This window comes from Quercus suber, unplaced genomic scaffold, assembly GCF_002906115.3.
Source record: "Quercus suber isolate HL8 unplaced genomic scaffold, Cork oak 2.0 scaffold_40, whole genome shotgun sequence".
In the NCBI taxonomy this organism is placed as follows: Eukaryota; Viridiplantae; Streptophyta; class Magnoliopsida; order Fagales; family Fagaceae; genus Quercus; species Quercus suber.
This window is the reverse complement of record NW_027069505.1, coordinates 34493-49970: the sequence shown is the minus strand read 5'-3', so window position 1 is coordinate 49970 and position 15478 is coordinate 34493. Positions and strand designations below refer to the sequence as shown.

General features: G+C 33.7%; 1 protein-coding gene and 2 long non-coding RNA genes across 3 annotated transcripts; all 3 read left to right on the top strand.

Annotated features, from left to right (window-relative positions):
- Positions 1 to 1085: 1085 nt before the first annotated feature.
- Positions 1086 to 2712, top strand: LOC136066606 (uncharacterized). Its single transcript, XR_010628128.1, has 2 exons — positions 1086 to 1896; positions 1993 to 2712. It is a non-coding gene; the product is annotated as an uncharacterized LOC136066606 (long non-coding RNA).
- Positions 2713 to 5086: 2374 nt separating this feature from the next.
- On the top strand, positions 5087 to 8987 carry LOC112015275 (uncharacterized). Its single transcript, XR_002883195.2, has 2 exons — positions 5087 to 5361; positions 8582 to 8987. It is a non-coding gene; the product is annotated as an uncharacterized LOC112015275 (long non-coding RNA).
- A 2220-nt stretch (positions 8988 to 11207) lies between these two features.
- LOC112015291 (octanoyltransferase LIP2, mitochondrial) lies at positions 11208 to 12794 on the top strand. The gene is made up of 2 exons (XM_024047680.2): positions 11208 to 11481; positions 11945 to 12794. The coding sequence occupies exon 2, from the start codon at positions 11948 to 11950 to the stop codon at positions 12650 to 12652; it is 705 nt and encodes a 234-aa protein (XP_023903448.2). The 5' UTR covers positions 11208 to 11481; positions 11945 to 11947; the 3' UTR covers positions 12653 to 12794.
- Positions 12795 to 15478: the final 2684 nt, after the last annotated feature.

Genomic DNA, 15478 nt, shown 5'->3' with positions numbered 1-15478 from the left:
CTAAAATTTTATTGTAGATAATTTGTTCTCCCTAAAAATTAAACAATTTCAAAAAGTAATTTCCATCACTCTATGTTTACAAATATATAACTTTATCATTTTTGATGTTTTTGATTGATATAATTATTTTTATGACATGGTCTATATTCTTCTAACTATTTTTATTATGCATTATACTTTTCTAATTTCTTTTGGTACAATAAAAATTTTTAAGTTTCAAAATTATTATTCAAATTCTCATTATCTTAATGAGATTATTATGATAACCAAAACTTATCATATAATTACAATTTATATTACTCAAATAATTAATAATACTCTCAACTTAAACTTGCATTTTTCTATTCTTAAGTAGGTACACCGAATTGGACCGAAGTGAACTGAAATGGACCAAACGGACTGAATAGACTGAAGTGGACTGAATAAACCAAATTGGACTGAATAGACCTAAGTGGACCGAATAGACCAAATTAGATCAATAGATCGAAGTGGACTGAATGGACCAAACCGCCAAATTTCTTATTCATTATTTTGGTACTAATATTTGACATGTTTTGAATATTAATATCTCAATGTCACCCCATTGTAACAAAAGTTAATTTTTATGTTTAAATAGAATTTGATGACATGACAAATAGTTTGTTTGTAGCCAATAGAACATAGTGTGGCACGCAGGTATAGAAGGGGCTGATTGAGATTTGCATATGGACCTAAGGTGTGGTCCACAAATTGTACCACACTACCACCGCAGGTGATAGTAGGAATTTTGCAGATCAGTGGGCAGTAATTTATGTATTTTTATATCAATAACAATAGGTATGGCCAATCATGTATTTTTATACCACTAAGTATGACCATGATCAGTAGTGGGCATGGCATGAATTTTAATGATTTTTGAAGTTGAAATTACCTAGATCTTTCGCCAACATCCCACGTGAATCAGTGATGATGCTAGTTTATGAAAATTCAGAAAGTAGAATATAACAGGCTGTGTGAACCCAATGAATAGATGCAAAATATCCAATGGTTCTCCAATCTCCATTTATATTTGAACATATAGTATCAATCATGATAGCTTACTTGCTTATACAATGCCTTATTTAGACAGACCATAAATACCACCCTACTGTCCTAAAGTACTTGCTCCCATCCCAAGAGATGAAGACGCTCTTGCATTCCAGCTTAATTCGGTGGATGAATGAATACAACTTCTGTAACAGTCGTGTGAAACTAAAGATAGATTCTATAACAATATAAGAAAAGTTGGGACAGTATGACTTTCAAGTTGATCGAGCTGTTAATTAACTAAACTTTCACAGCATTACTTCAATTTGAAGCTTTCATTTCATACCATTCTTTAAGTTTAAGCTTTAAGCTTTCATTTCATAGCATATATACTTCACCCAATATCAATCCGTCTCTCCCAGTAGCGTTCATCTACCATTCAGAAAGAGATGTATTGTTTTGTCCTTTGTGAAACTGTGAATTTGTGAATTGATCTCGTCCACTATAAATACCCTTCAACCCCTCATTTTCTTTTCATATCTCAGAAAGTTGAGACTTGAAAGTTGGCTTCCTTGGATGTCGAATGACTTCTCTCATTTTTGGCAGAACAATTTGAGAGAAATCATTCACATCCAAGGAGGTCAACTTGGGAACCAAATCGGTGCCAAGTTCTGGAAAATGGTTTCCACCGAGCATACTCTCCACTTCAAGCTGAGAGTGTGGACGTGTACTGGATGAAGCAAACTGTGGAAGACTTGTGCCTCTTGCCAATTTTGATGGACTTGGAGCCCGGGACTATGGATAGCGTCAAGTCTGGTCCATATGGCATGATCTTCGGCCAGACAGACAACTTGATCTTTGGAATATTGTGAATGCCTACAAGTACACAAGGTATACGTTATTTAATTTGAAATATGAAATATGGATATGATCAGTAAATTCCATCTATACGGCTATGTTTAAGAGGAAGGTTTTTTTTTTTTGCAGTGGTATACTGAGGAAGGGATGGATGAGATGGAGTTTTACTGAGGCAGAGAGCAACATGAATGATCTGGTTGCAGAGTATCAGCAGTGTGAAGATGCAACTTCTGTCTATTGCTAGAAAACACGGGCACGGACATGGGTATTACATAGCAACATCAGCAGTTCTTGAAAACTGGCCTAAGATCAAGTTGTCTGTCTGGCCTGAAGATAGTGCCATATGGACCAGACTTACACTATCCATGGTCCCTGGCTCCAAGTCCATGAAAATTGGCACGAGACACAAGTCTTCCACAATTTGCTACACCTAGCACACGTCCACACTCTCCGCTTGAAGTGGAGAGTATGCTCGGTGGAAACCAGTTCCCAGAATTTGGCACCGATTTGGTTCCCATGTTGACCTCCTTGGATGTTGAATGATTTCTCTCATTTTTGGCAGACCGGGTATGACACTTTGAATGAAGTGTTTGCGCATCCTAAGTTTGCTGGTAAGGAGGGAAAAAATGAAGATGAGAAAGAAGAGTAGTAACGAAGTTTTAACGCTTGATCAAATGGTTTATTGAGGAACTTGCTATATCATATATTAGCAAAGTCTTTGACGAAGGACAAATAATTATATATTATGTTCTGCTGTACGCACGCATAATTATTTCTGATAATGTTTGTATGAACGCTATGTTTCTGTGGGTTGTTCTGCTGTTTGAATGAATCTGATCCTTTTTTCTTTTTCTTTTTTTTTGAGAGGAAAACTCAAATTTTATTAACTGAAACTGAAATTGAAATACAACGGAGGATAGAAGGAACATAAAAGACATAACAGATTAACATTTAGCCTTATCAATAAGGAGGAGACGTTGCAGCGTTGGTGGGTCTATTACTTCCCAGGTCTGAGTAGCCCCAGCAGCTTTTGCTATCTGTGCTAATTCATGTGCAACCCTGTTGTATTCCCTTTTCAGATGCTTCATTTTCCAGCTTCCAAAAGCCCTTAGCAAGCCTGTGATTCCTTGAATGATTGATCCCAGTTCTCCAATGTTTGAGCTTGTATTGAAAGCGTGAACTACTGAGAGAGAGTCCGACTCGATGATAACTTGATTAATGGGCTAGGACACCTTCTTCGACTGCAATAGCTTCATTAGTTTCTGCCTCATACATTCCATTCATCACCTACACTGGACAGACTTCTACTCCCATCGGTTGCTCCATCAACATTTATCTTGTAAAAACCTGGAGGTGGTGCTGTCCACCCAACTTCAGGAGGCTGCTGTCTAAGCTGGTTTACTATCATAGCTCCTTTGTAGTCATTTTGGGTTCGCTGTGCATACTCATGGATCACTTGATTTCTGTTATACCAGATGGACCAAGCCGTGGCAAAGAGTGTTTCAAGATCATGATGGGTGCCTGCATCCAAAATCTGCAATGCAACATCCACAAAAGTTTTTTGTTCTCTGCCAATAGGCTTATCGGGCAAGCATGCCAATTCCACCAAACATCCCAAAGTCTATCACAGTATAGAAGGGCATGACTAGTGCTTTCTAATGCTTTCTCACATAATGGGCATTTCGCTTCAGTGTTTATCCCTCTCTTGTTCAGATTCAGTCTCGTCGGCAGAATCTGATCCTTTGTTGACCAAACATATAAAATAAAATAAAATAAAAACTTTAATAATAAGTTTTTGTAGTACATGATTTGCTTTCATTAATAGCCTTTGGAATTTAACCGGGCTTAAACTCATTTACTCTCCCAATATCGGGGTTAAATGATGAATTTGTTTTGAGATTTTAAGGTATAAGAAAAAGAAGGGAGAGAAGGTGCAAAGAAGTACTAAACAAAAAGGAAAAAGAAAAAATGGTAGGCTAGAGATCCGTTTAATACGTATGTTTAAACAACAGTTTTTAATTTTTTTTAAAATATGTGTGGGTAAAAATATACGTAAAAATACGTGTAATGTTATATAAGAACTTAAAACATATATTTGAACTCGGCATACCAAAGTTCTAGATCATAGTCAAAGTCCTACTTTGCTTTTTGTGTAACTTTCTTTTTCAATTAATGAAGTATTATTTATTTATAAAAAAAGAGCCCAAACCAACGACCAGGGAAGTTTTAAATAGTTTGGTTGGTGAAATAGAAAATATCACATTTGTTGATATGAATAGCCTAGGTGATAACAAATTCACTCGGTTATTTTGGGTGAATAGCCTAGGTGATAACATGGTCCCCCGATTATTTTATGAAACGAAAAATATAATGGTTCTTAAACAAGTTGAATATAATTAGTTAATTATACAGTTTATGAAAACATAAAGATACACAACTTTATATTTAAAAAAAGAAAAGAAAAGTGTAATGAACTTCTGTCAATAGAAGAATAACTATGCATTTATCTAACTATTTTACCCAATGAACAGCGGCACATTGGGCTCTTAAAATTCTATAAATGGCCCCTCCAAAATATATTGGGTGGCCCCCAAAATAATCTTTTGACAATTATGGACTTAAAATTGTAACAGAAGTTAACTTGTACATTGCATAGCTAAAATACAGTCCTTAAAAAAAAAAAAAAACTTATTTGTTATTTTTTTTTTTAAAGATAGTTTTAATTTTTGACATTATCTCTTAATGATTGTTTGTTATCATTAAATCAAAATACTAATTAATTTTTGGTGTAGACAAGAATCAAGCCTTAAATTTCTTTTTTGTTATTTATTTATTTTTTTTTGAGAAAGTTCTTATTTGTTATTTTGGTACTAATAACATGTCTTGAATTATGTCCCATAGTTAATATTAATATCTCAATGTCATCCCATTATAACAAAAGTTAACTTTTATATTTAAATAGAATTTGATGACATGACAAATAATTTGTTTGTAGCCCTATAGAACATGGCATGCAGGTATAGAAGGGGCTGATTGTGATTGAGATTTGGATATGGACCTAAGGGGTGGTCCACAGATTGTACCACCTCAGGTGATAGTAGGAATTTTGCAGATTAGTGGGCAGTAATTTATGTATATCAGTAAGTATGAGCATGATGAGTAATTTATGAATTTAAACGAGGAAATGAAGATGAACAAGGGTTGTTGAAGTTGAAATTAGCTAGATAGATAATTTCACCCACATCCCATGACTTCAAAAGAAAGTAAGGAATCTCCATTTCTCCTACAGAAGCCAAATTAAAGTTGAATTAGTAGGCCACCATATCCCACAACATGGGCTAAAGGCCACTACTTTTTTCTTTTCTTTGGTAATCAAATCAGTAATCACGAAAGGCCATTACACAGTAATCAGTAATCATACATTCAAACAATCATATTCATACCCAACAATGTTCTCATACACTGTCCGAAAAGAGGCCTACTGTGAATGCGTACAAGGTATGAGTTTTTTTATTTTAGATGTGAACTTTGTAAATTAAGAATGTTCTGTCATTTAATTATTTGTAATATTTTATAATTTTGTAATATTTAGACTAATGATTATAGTTGTTAAAACTATATTAGCTTTTTATTATTGATTGGTTTCATTAAATTTTTGTGTTTGTTTATGTGAAATCATTAAATTTTAGCTACAAGTAAACTCAGTTACTTGTTATTTGAGCTATGATTTGTAATTATTTTTTTCTTAACTCCGATATGCAGAAACTTGCTATGAATCTCATCTCACCATGAAAAAGTGAAGACAAGGAAACGGAATGCTTGCTATGAATCTCATTCCATTTCCTTCTCTTCATTTTTTTCATAGTGAGATGAGATTCATAGCAAGTTTCCGCAGATCGGAGTTGAGCTAGCTTGAGAACCTAAGGCAGCTTGTAACTCTACATGGTTGCAGATATAATATGATTCGAATCACCAACTGTTAGGACAAACAAAAAAGGGAATTGGTTATAGTAGAGAAACTTCATTGAAAAGTAACTTATTCTAAGAGTTCAAAAGCAAAAGCAGATTGGTATTTAACTAAAAAATATATATGTTAAATCTTAAAAGTTGGTTTACCCTTGAAAATCATGCAAAACTGATTAAGCAGGGAAGTATTAAAATACCGAAGACAATGATAATCATTTAACTTTGAAATAGAAGGAGAAGGTGACAGTCAAGATTAGATGTGGCTATCACTTTTCCCATTTCATTTCAAAGCAAAATGAGCATCAATCACTTACATCACTAGACACCAATGACTACTAAAAATACTCCAACCACTAAACTCATAATGAACCTCCTATGGTAACAAACTATCCATGCATAGTTCTAGGACTATGCACTCCTTCCCATCCAAAAATCAAATATGATCATTTTGAAGCAATAATAGCATAACCAGGAAAAGCCCTAAGCATTACAAGATACTAGCAAAACTAAACGATTTTTCCATCTATGGAAGAGATAAATAAAGAACGTGAGAAAAAAAACTAACAATTGGGAGTAGTGAGCTTGAGGGTTAGGAAGAAAAAACGACCCGTACTTTAAAAAAAAAACGTTTCAGACTTTCAGCCCTCATCCTTCAGCAACTTCACGGCTTCACCTTCCCTCTCTCTTCCAATGGCTCCAAATCTCTTTCTTTCTTTCACTTCCTTTGTCTGAAAATCTCTCTATCTCTCTCTCTCGGCTGTTATTTCCTAAAAGAATTTGGTATTGATTGGTAAGTTAATTTAATCCTATGTTTTTTATTATTCTGGGATTCTGTGTGATAATGCTTTTCAGTTTCAAGCACAAATTAATGGATTTCTATATTGTTTGGAGCAATCTGTGATATGGGTTTTTTCTCAGTTATGTTAAATCTGTGAACAATGTGGAGAATTTACATGTTATTTATTTGCTTTAATTTAAATATAGACATTTGCTCTGTTTATTCACCATAATGTTGATTTTTTTTTCATGGGTTATGCCTTTTGGTGTTATAAAGGATTGATTATGTAAAGGGCTGAAAGATTCGTTCACCTACTCTAATTTGCTCCACGTTTAGTGTTTGTAAGATGGGTTTGTTCTTTTGTTGGTTTTATTCTATTTAAGCCTTGTTGGATCACTTTATTAATTTTTGTTTTGATAATGTTATATGCTATATCATGCATGTGATGTGTATGCCTCTGCACTAAATTAAAGTTGCTTGTGCTTGGGTGTTATTTGATTATTGACTAGTACCTATGACATGCATATATTATTTGATTATTGACCGGTAACTATGATGTTCTATATATTGTATTGATAAATTTTGCTTATTGATAAATTATGCATGTTTATATGGTCCTAAAATTATAATGAACCCTGCCTGGACTGTTCGTTTAACTAGTACTTGCTGCTATAATTCCATGTTTTATAAAAAAATTGGTGCGCTGAGCTAGTGTAGATTAATTTTGAAAGGCAAAGATGGTAGAACGAGAGCCAACATCTACAGCTTATTTTCATAGTAAATGCATTACTTTAGATAGAATAGCAATTGTCCCTTTGGGACCCTAAATCTGTTATGGGGGAATTTTAACCAGTTATTTTGTTTTTGAATAGAAGCATGTTTAAATATCTATGTGTTTGGTTCAAGATCTTTTATTTTATAAAATTTGTACCTGGTGCTTTTAATGTCTAGAATACAATTATATGATATTTCTTTTCTATCTAGCATTTTGTCTTCGTTCCCCATCCAAAATGTTAGCCACTTAAATTGCAATTTCTTGGAGCTATTGCTCTCCTGACAGCCACATATACTAGTGAGACTGTTGGAGAGTGTGATTGATTGGTTTGGAATGTGTTGATTTAGTATGTACATATGTATTTGGTCTCTTATTCTCATTAGGGATCTTATGAAACAAGATGGTTGTATAAAACAGAACAAAACATGAAAACTTTGTGGAGTACCCATAATTAAGTGTTGAAATTGAAAATGTTTTCCAATCTTCCAAATCCAGTAGCTTTCCACATTATATTGTTCTAGGGAATTGTTGAATTAATTTAGTCAATGTACATGCTTGGGTGGCTGGAAACTTAGTACTGGTTAGGGAAGAATAATTGCTTTGGTAGTAGAGTGGTGCTTGATGCTTACATTGTTAAATAAATGACTTCCTAGTGTTAGAGGAGAGTGTCTTGATCTTTATGATTCTCATTGACTGTCTGTTGTTATTCCTACAATGACTTATACGATGTCCTGTTTTTTTTTCCTTGTATGTAATGAATTTGGCTTGTCCTGATTCCAAAATTTCCTCAATTATATTCGTTTGGTACCTTGGATTTTTGGCACTTCTTATTAGTATATATCCAGTTCAGTATGTGTCCTATGTTGAGAAAGAGAGGAAGTGGTTATGTTAGCCAATATTAAATTAATAATTGAGCAAGCATATGACTTGGGTGAGATATTGGGTTTATTTGAATCTTGCCTATTTGGTTTATGTTTTGTGTGTAAGATCTTCTACCTTGCTTAGATGAGATCTAGTCTAGTGATTTACATCACAGATTTGATCCAGTTCATGTCTTTTTCTTCCTTAAATTTTCTTTTCTCATTCTTGAACTGCAGGTTAGATGCTTGTAGGTTGTATTATAGGCTTATAGCAATCCCGGGATGGTGGTATATATCTAATAACATTAAAGGTCTCTTCTTTCCCCCTCTTTTTTTTAGAACCACAACCAGCAGTGAAGGAAAGAGCTAGCGCACTAGTTGCGGTTGCCTCAAAGTCTCAAACCGGACAACATGAAATCCGCATGTGGTGTGATGGAAACTAGAGGTGCTTAAGCAATAAGCAGTCCATATTTGGCTTATCTCGATGTATTTATTTGCAAACAAGTCAGCTTTTCAAAATTTTCTCTAGTACTGTTCATTTACAATTCTGGCTTCTGTAGCTTTACAAGCCTTGGGATGTGCCACACGTGTTTTTGGCTATGATAGAGACCAGATTTTTTTTCTATCCTCCTAAACTATTGCTTTAATCTTATCAAATTGTATCTACTTGTTACTTTTGTGGCCCAATTCTAGCATTGATCTTATCAAATTGTATTTACTTATAATGGGCTCCTTACCACCCCAATCTTTTTGTCTTGGATTTGGTACACTTCACTTTTTGTTGGTGATTTTTCATCAGCTGTGTGCATGTATTGAGTACATTTTTCTTTAAATCATTTTTGAGATAATATCATATACTTATATGCAGCAGCAACAATTTTGTACCCATTAAAATTAACATTTAAATTTAGGAGCAATGGTAAACCTGATTAGAATTCCAAAATTTTAAATCTTAAATTTTAAAATTAAAGTTATTATTTAAAAAAAAAAAAAAAAAAAAAACCAAAAATCGGGTCCAATTTAGGTTTGGGTATCTATGGGTAAAAAATCTAGGTAACAATCGATTATGAGTGCTAATTGGGTTTTTCACCAATAGTGGTGTTAGTGCAAGCATAAGCTCTGCCACAAGAGGGCTTGAGAGAACAAGAAAACAGAGACCCTTGAGATAGAAGATGGTCACACCAGCAAGCTTTGCCAATGGTGGTGGTTGTGCGAGACTTGGTGGCTGCTTGTTGTAGCCATGGAGATTCGACCATGGATATCCCACAGAAAGGTATGGTGAAAGAGATATTTGTAAATTGGGGAAGGTGAAGCTAAAGAGAAGAGAAAATGGAGAAAGTGAAGAGAGAGAGGCTTTGAAATTTGTAGCACATTAAACGCCATTTAGATCTCAAATTTGAGCTGCTTATATCCCAAATTTTGAATTTCATTTCACAGGTTAACAAATGTTGGAAACAGTCATAGTTATTGAGATGACGCGGTAGGAAAGCTAATTTAATGTATTTCAAATCCCATGGCACCCTTTTATTGGTTGGGGACTACTAAGAATTTATTGTTGGAGTATTTGAAGAGAAATGAATACTCATACTTTTGAAAGAGGTGAGAGATCAATTTATAACTTGAAGCAACTATTTCTCCAAACTCTTTTTGAGTGGACAAATTTGAGTATTTATACTTTTGATTCTTTAGTAGATTTGATTGATTGTTATTATTTTTACGTGCTGTAGTTTTCATTGTAGTGTCCTTGGAATACTGTTGGTGTGCTTTGGTTTTTGTGTTACTTTTTTTTTTAATTAATGAAGTATTACTTATTTATCAAAAAAGATCTCAAACCAATGACTAAGGAAGTTTAAAATAGTTTGGTTGATGAAGTAGAAAATATCACACTTGTTGGTATAAATAACCTAGGTAATAACAAAGTTTCTCCGTTTTTTTGGGTGAACAACCTAGGTAATAACAAAGTCTCCCATCCCATAAAAAAAAAATAAAAAAAAAAAACCAAAGTCTCCCAATTATTTTATGAAATAAGAAATATAATGATTCTTAAATAAGTTGACTATAATTACACAATTTATGAAAACACCCATAACTTTCTATTTAATAAAAGAAAAAACATAGTAGACCTTTGTCAACAAAGAAAATGTACTTATTACATAACTATTTAGCTACAACATTCTTTTTTTTTTTTTAGAAGATATTCATATTACTTAGGGCGTTTTTGGTTGGGTGAAAACAGAGATGATGAAAAATAAGGAGAGGAAAATAGGGCAAAAAATATTATTTTCCACTATTTGGTTGAGGAAAGAAAATAGAAGAGACAGAAAATGAGAGAAAAAGTTTTCCCTTTGGGCCCATCTTTTTTATCCTCCCAATTTGGGAGGAAAATGGGGAGAGAAAATTGCTTAAAAATACATTTTATACAAATACCCTCTCACCTACCCCTCACTTTATTAATGATCTGATGACTTTTGCCTCTTTTGCTTTGCTTATGTTTTTTTTTTGGCAATGTTGCCTCTTTTTCTTTTTTCTTTTTTTGATTTTCTGGGCTGCATTTTTTCTTTTTCTTTTTTCTTCCTCTAGACAGAAACGTTTCTTTTTTTTTTTAAGGCTTGGGCGTGCATTTTTTTCCCCTTCTTCTAGCAGTAAAGTTGCATTTTCTTTCCTTTTTTTTTTTTCTTTTGATTTTCTATGGGCTGGACGTGAATTTTTTTATTTATTTTTAAACTAGACGTGATTTTTATTTGAGACATGATTTTTACTTTTTTAATAAATTTGACAAGTTGTTCTTTTTTTTGGTTATTTATCACTTTTTATTTTAATTAAGCATCATTTTTTAACAAGGCATATGAGTAAAGTTTATTTTATTCTACCATGAAAGCTAGAGACACACATATATCTATATATATATATATATATATATATGAATCAACTCCCCATTGTTGTAATTAAAAAAAAATATATATATAGTATATCATAAAAAAATTAAGATATTCTTAAGAAATATAATAATTCTTAAAAAATTTTGTTAAACAATCTAAACTTTTATGAATTGGTGCCCCCAAAACTGCGCGTTTAGCGAGAATTCGTCGTAGTTATAACTGTAATCTGAAAGAAGTACAGATACGGCGCCGTTTAATAACAACCTAGAAATCCATGAGCTCTGGTAGTGGTTTCACTGCTTCTTCAGCCTTCTCTCTCTCTCTCTTCGTCACTAAGGCCTGAGATTTTCGTGGTTTTAGGTATGCTTTCGCTCTTTAATATTAATATCAATTCTTAAATCAGTATTGTTGATGACGATAGTTTGTTTTTGAGTGCCCATTAATTGTTTGATGAAATGCCTCTGTGACCTGTTTGCAAATACTTATTGCACGACTTCTGACGCTGAGATTTTGATCCATGTTTTCAAAAACAGCGGTATTCTTAATCATGGGTTTGTAAAAAAAATGCTTAATGGTCAAATTTATTTACATTTTCCTATGGTGAAAATTCATTTTATTTGGCATCAATTCTAAAGCTTTGACATATGAGATTTAGACCCATATGTAAAGCTAATAGATACATGTGGGGTTCACTTTTGCTTACTTCTAGTTTTGGGGTCAATGAGATTGATATATGCTACTAGTGTTCATTACACAATAGTTGAAATTTCACCATTTGATGATAGCACAAGGATACATAAGTTTAGTGTTGTATGATCTGCAGGGAATGAGAGTTCCGCGAAGCCTTGAGGTCTGGAAAATGGGCACTGTTAACTATTTGGATGCACTTAAGCTCCAGGAAAAGCTCGTGTCCGATAGAAAAACTAGTAAAATTGCAGATACCGTCTTGTCCCTGCAACACCCGCCTACATATACCCTTGGCAAACGACGGACCGATCACAATTTGTTGATCCCCGAGTCTGAACTTAAAAAGATAGGAGCTGAACTTTGCTACACACAAAGAGGAGGGGACATTACATTTCATGGTCCACATCAAGCAATTTTGTACCCCATTATTTCTCTCCGGGATATTGGAATTGGTGCTCGTAATTATGTGGAGAAACTTGAGTTAACTATGATTGAATTGGCCGCTCTGTATGGTGTGAGAGCTTTTGCTGGACAAAAGGGTGAGACGGGGGTTTGGGTTGGAGAGAGAAAGATTGGAGCTATTGGGGTTCGAATATCATATGGAATCACTTCTCATGGGTTGGCATTCAACATTGATCCTGATCTGAGCTATTTTAAGCATATTGTGCCTTGTGGGATTGCCGATAAAGAAGTTACTTCTTTGAGAAAGGAGACGGATTCCGTGCTTCCAACTGAAGAAGTAATTCAAGGACAGTTAATTTCTTGTTTTGCAAGACTATTTGGTTATAGCAATCTTATTTGGAAAGAGAAGGGTTCGATTTTGTCAGATAATGGGGAAAACTGATGAGATGGCTATTATATGCCAAACAATTTGTCTCTGTAAGCTTTGTACCTTATCATCAATTTATTCATTGAATTACAAATGATAACAATTTTTGTATTTTGTATTTTGTTTTGATACATAATGTTCAAAATTGTTGTTGTTATTGTTGTTGTTGTTGTTATTGTTATTATTATTTTTTTTTAAAGCAGTTGTGAAAGTTGTTTCCAGTTTAGGGGTCTATATATATTGGAAAAACTAAAGAAAACTGGCTATTCCTAGATTCTATAATATCTGGGGAAATTTTGTTGCTCTTTAAATATGGACTTAGTGATGTTATTGCTACTTATTCAAAAATAAATAGCTGTTAAAACTGTTAATATAGCGTTATAAACTTTAAAAGAGAGTTTTTATTTTTTTAATTTTTTTTTTTTTTAAATTCAATGGTTACAATAGGGGAGAGGGATTTGAACCTTAAATGTCTTCATTGAAAATACCAGAAGGCGCTAGTTAGCTACAAGACTCTTAGCAAAAGATATAGTCAATAGAGCTTTAAACCCAAAAAGAACACGTTTGGCTGACCATTAAAGAAAAAAGTCAGTTTAGCATGGAGTTTTCAAGGACTTGGTGTCTAAAATTCTCTTGTTCTGCCTTCCTATATTTAATCATAATCTGAAGGTTTTTTTATTTTATTTTATATATATATATATATTCTTTTGCAAGGTTTGAGAGCAATAACTATTGAAAGCTGGTGTCTTGAAGTTACTTTTCAATCTTAGAGCTTTTTGAAGTGACTCCAATAGAACTATATTAATTTTTCTATCAGAGAAAAAAGTGTCCTTGCTGGATGATTTTTATAACATCTCATCTAATTGGTGTTTGACTGGAAAAACGAAGTCATTTTCACTCTTGTGTAGTGCTATTTGATCATTCATTTAAAGGGTTAGAAAGTCAGCACAATGTCTTCTATGATAGTCATGCTGACATAGATCACATGTTTTTTCACTATGGACAGAATCTTTCAGTCCACATGCTCGTTTGAAATAAAACTCATTAAAAATCTTCATTCAATTTACAACTTCAGGAGTTCCCTTGACCAGATCTTGTATCCTTCAACCTTCATGACTGATTTCCTTCCATTAAAGGAGATGGGTTCTTTTTATATACATAAAAAAGAAATTCCAATCCCTAGTGAATAAAAAAAGAGCTGACTATATTATTGATTTGCACATTGTTGAATGGAGAAAATACTATTATTTTGAGAATGTATCATTTATATATTCTTGAAAGATTGCTGATGGGGCTTAGGCAAGTGGATAAATCTTTTAATTGCTTTATTTATTTATATATTTGCTGAAATCCATGTTCTACATTGAATGCATCTTTGAATCTTCAAAAACAAGTGGCTCCATGGGAAGAAAACCTTGCTATAATGGAAGGTTCAACTGGAAGGCCTTTCTTTCAATTAGATGAGCCTGATGTGCTTAGTGGAATTAAAAACTTTGCCATTTTAAACATGGAACAAAATCTTTGAACCTTGTTTCAGCTGAAAGAACTGCAGACATCCCACAGTATGTGGTTCACATAAGCTAGGTTCTAACAACCACACCCCCCCCCCCCCCCCCCCCAAAAGACAAGAAAAAAAGAAAAAGAAGAAGCAAAGGAAAAGAAAAGTCCTAGATCTAAATTAGAATAACTCAACTTGAATAGGAGGAGATTGTGAACACTGAACAGTACAAGGTGAAAGAGGAGCAGTCAGTTTCCTAGAAGATGACAAGTGTTTGTGTTATGAAAAGCAGGCTTACCCAGCTAACTTTAGCTGCGTTTGTGACACTTATTAGATATACAAAATTAGTTAGTTATTTAATAAAACATGGAAGGACAGAAAATGATGTAACTGATTTGGTTTCATGTGATAAGTCACATGAGACATCTTGTAAAATATTGAATGTTTGCAGAGAAGTCAGAAAAATATATACTTAAATTCAGAATCACATGATAAGCTGCTTCCAAGCTCTATCCTACTAGAAAACAAAGGAGGAAATTCTTCAGGAATCAGTAAACTCAAGTGAAAGATGTTACCAAGGCCTAAGCAGGTCAAATTAGGGTCCAAACAACTTCAAATGTTCAATCAAGTATATGTGGTAGACCTCACATGCATTTGTCTTTTTTACACACCTGATTGGCCTAGTTTAATCTTGTTACCTCCCACTTAATTGTTCTGTCTTAGCCAGTCTTCTAGATAAATATCTGGCAGTTTTCTTACTCCGCTTACTTGTGAGCTGACTGAAACAGGGTTTATTCTTTAACCCCAGACAGAAGAAGTCAAATAATGATACTAAATTCTCTGCCAATTACCTTGGTTAGTTATCTGCAATAGATGAACCCGAATACCTGATACCCTTTAATGAGTAAGAGTATTTAAGTACCATGCAGGATCTCAAAGAAAATATAGTTACTGTTAAGTAACATGTATACTTTCTGACTCTTAGGCTTAAGCACAACCTGTATGAAAGAAGCATGAACTGCCATCTATCTTGAAAAGAGATCTGCAAATTCTTAGCACCAAATTTCATCTGTCTACCATGTCTATTTCATTTTCTTTCCAACCAAATACCAACATGAGAAGCAGCAAGAGAGCTTTGTTTACTCTCTTTGCCTTATTTTGCTTGCTTACACTCATGTGTTCTTTACTGTCACTCCAGTATTGTTTGAAAATTTGTCTGAGAGACAGAAATCAGCCAAGGAGACTGCTAGTTTTAGTCAGTTCCTTTTCTGCAAATTCAAACAAGTTTGATGAAGCCATGGAAGATGCCAAGAAATCTGTTGAGACAAGCCTACGAAAGGCGC